This window comes from Perkinsus marinus (assembly GCF_000006405.1).
Source record: "Perkinsus marinus ATCC 50983 genomic scaffold scf_1104296971228, whole genome shotgun sequence".
NCBI lineage: Eukaryota > Perkinsozoa > Perkinsida > Perkinsidae > Perkinsus > Perkinsus marinus.
In genome coordinates, this window is record NW_003202153.1 from 124,529 (window position 1) to 127,429 (window position 2,901).

Sequence of the window (2,901 nt, forward strand, 5' to 3'; positions counted from 1 at the left end):
TGCAATCGGCATAACATTTAGTCACGGAAAGCATCCAAACTTAACACGTGAGTCCTCCAAACCACCAGTCACACAACATTTATCTGCAGTACGTAGTTGGAAACTATGTTCCTCTCCGTGGCTTCGATTTTCCACCAGACCCGCCCGACTTAGCGCCATACTTCTTGAGAATATCCTTAGACACAGCGAGCATCCCATCTTTCATTTTACCTGTACGAAATGCCGTTCAAGCATTCTCGCTCGCCCCAGCAGTACGTCAATCGCCCTACCTCCCTTATAAGCGGTCCCTTTACCCCTGCCGCCCGTGAAGACCGCACCAACCGAATCCATCAGCTTAGCATCAGCTTCCTCACGTTTATGTCTGGCAGCTTTCTTTCGTGCCTGCATGCAGGAAGAACAAATATCATCAAAGTTGGCACATTTTGTTACAACCCGCCGAGCTCACTCACCCTATCAGCATCTCCTACAGTGGTATACTTCAGCGTCGAGACATTCACGCCCATATACTGTGCCTGCCAAGAATGTAGTCACCACAGGGAATTGTACCAGTCACCATCACCTTCTCTTTGCTCGCATTTACCAGTCGTTGGCGATCTTCACGCATCTTTCGGAGGTGAGTGATATTATGGCCGGTCTCCTTCTCAACCTGCGACGGTAAATCACACGATATCATCCAACATGACCCCTTAACCATACCTTGCCGCCTAGAGCCGAAAATTTCGCATCCATATACTGTCGCTTAGATTTCTTGTCTTTGGTCTTCGGATAAACTGAATGAGACAACGAATTCCCTTGCAGACTCTACCTCAGACAATCCCACGTTGTGGTACCATCCATTACTAGCTGAATGCGATTGTCTCTCGCAGTAGAGCTGACCTTTCCCAGCCGATCATTACCATAGTTGAGCATATCTTGCAACGCCTTGTTGAAAATCTTATCCTCTTCGTCCTCTCTCTGGGACGTTGTAGTAGGCTTCTTCTTAGAAGGTGGCGGTGCTATATAAGATGCTCGCTTCGTATCTACGACCAATCACATTATCGACAACAACTCGAGTTTCCCAGCACGCCACTCGAGCGATGCCATAAGCCCCTACTACTTGTCATTTTCTCAACAGAGCTCGCCATGAAATCTCCACTGGTGAAATCCGGACGATTCGATGCAATGGCCTCCCTCTCTCGTGCCTGATCACAAGCATCGCATCTTGATCGGCTAATCAACCAAGGACTCTCCAAACACAATCAGCCAGCTGCCATAACTATCCCATTATTAACGCCAATACCAGTGCTGCAATCTATGCTCGCTTCCCTCAGCTGAGCTCGAAAGTTTCCTCGCTAATTGCGAAGCGAGCGGAGCTTATGTTACTGCGCACGAACACTCGTGTGCGCGCGTGCGTGCATGCGTGAGCAAAAATTCCGACCCGGCCAGGGTGATTCAGAAGACAAACAGGCTATCATTCTGTCCCCCGTTGCCTGCTCGTAAAAATATAGCGAGAGTGTCGCTGTTGCTTTGCGAACTTATTTTTGACGAAACACTTCTCCGCACAAGAGATGAACTGTTAGCTCAGTACGTTAGTAACCACGCCTGTCGACCGAATGATCCATCGTGGGATCAAATCCCACGATGGTCATTTTTCTCACATGTCTTCATAAAGAGACAGTTTACACTGGAGAAGTCTATCGACGGCTTCTGCTATTATAGAACATGGTCGGCCATGTCGACGACGCCAGCCAACCCCCGACAACTTTTTGTCCTTTAGTCACCCAATTTACAAAATAATTTCAATAACAGCTCGCTGAATTCTTGATAAGAAGATCAGTGAGCTCTGCTCCTCCGCACCGAAGACCTAGTTACACTGTTACGGAAGAATTCATACACGAACTAGGGTTGAAGTGAAACCCGTAAGAATTTCCAAAACTTCCCTCAGAATTTCCATTTTTACCGAATTTTTTCTCAACGACCCAGTGCTGTTGCATTCCGGATTATGCCTGTCTCATCAGCCCCTTTTACATCGACATTCTCATCCACTCCATTATCAGCCGCAAAAGACCATTCCGCTTTCTTAGTCGGAGCCTTCGAGACCACCTTGTCCTTCTTCACTCGCTCCGCTATTGCATCCTTCTTAGCAAGGACCTGAATAGCCTCGTCTTTAGAGAATGCACAAGCCAACGGCACACCACACGGTACGTGGCAATGGGTCGGATTAATTTCTACGACGACAAGCACGGAAATTGTTTGCTCGGACTCCTAGCCAGATAACAACGCTCGAAGCGCGCCCCTATCTTTGGCCGGCTCATTACTCGATGCACACCGACAGCAGTACTCAAGAATTGACAATACAAGGTTCCCCACCCACAGTACACTCTTAGGTTGTATTCCGTCGTCAAAACAGGACATGAACGACTCCATTCTCTCTGCCAACCGGGCATTAGCCTCCTAGCAAAACAGGAACACGAACATGGACGGAGCTACATAATGAGCTCAAGTAGAGCCCCACGATATGATCTCCAACATTGACTACGCCTTATGCACTGTCTCTACGATGTTGCATATTCATTCGAATGGATTTCTCCTCTGCGAATTACCTGTTCCCAATCACTTTCCGACTCAGACACCAACTCGCTGGGTTCGGACGATGACGGTGGCGGTCGAGACATTGCTAGAAACCCTTGAAGACACGGTGAGCTCAAGTCATCATCTCTTGCGCGCGAATGTGATCGCCCGTCTTCTGTGTTTATATCATAGCGACTCAGATTAATCAATGCGCTACTGTAGGCAAACTAGTACTAGACCCACACCCAAGTTCGCTCTAGAAACTGGTCCTTGAAAACTTGTACACACATAGACTCCCTCAGTGACGACACTCTTTGCATCACTTAGAAGCTAGAACCTGTACTTGTCCTC

The 2,901-nt window shown here is 48.0% G+C and overlaps 1 protein-coding gene across 1 annotated transcript; it reads right to left on the reverse strand.

The window, feature by feature from the left end:
* Window positions 1-103: 103 nt before the first annotated feature.
* Pmar_PMAR020248 (hypothetical protein) lies at window positions 104-2,670 on the reverse strand (the record flags this gene model as incomplete). The annotated part of the gene is made up of 10 exons (XM_002767027.1): window positions 2,583-2,670; window positions 2,359-2,433; window positions 2,008-2,130; window positions 1,097-1,181; window positions 897-1,019; window positions 697-770; window positions 560-646; window positions 450-512; window positions 270-381; window positions 104-210 (listed from the first exon to the last, which is right to left on the reverse strand). Exons 1-10 carry the CDS (start codon window positions 2,652-2,654, stop codon window positions 104-106), a joined length of 921 nt encoding a protein of 306 aa, XP_002767073.1. The 5' UTR covers window positions 2,655-2,670.
* Window positions 2,671-2,901: the final 231 nt, after the last annotated feature.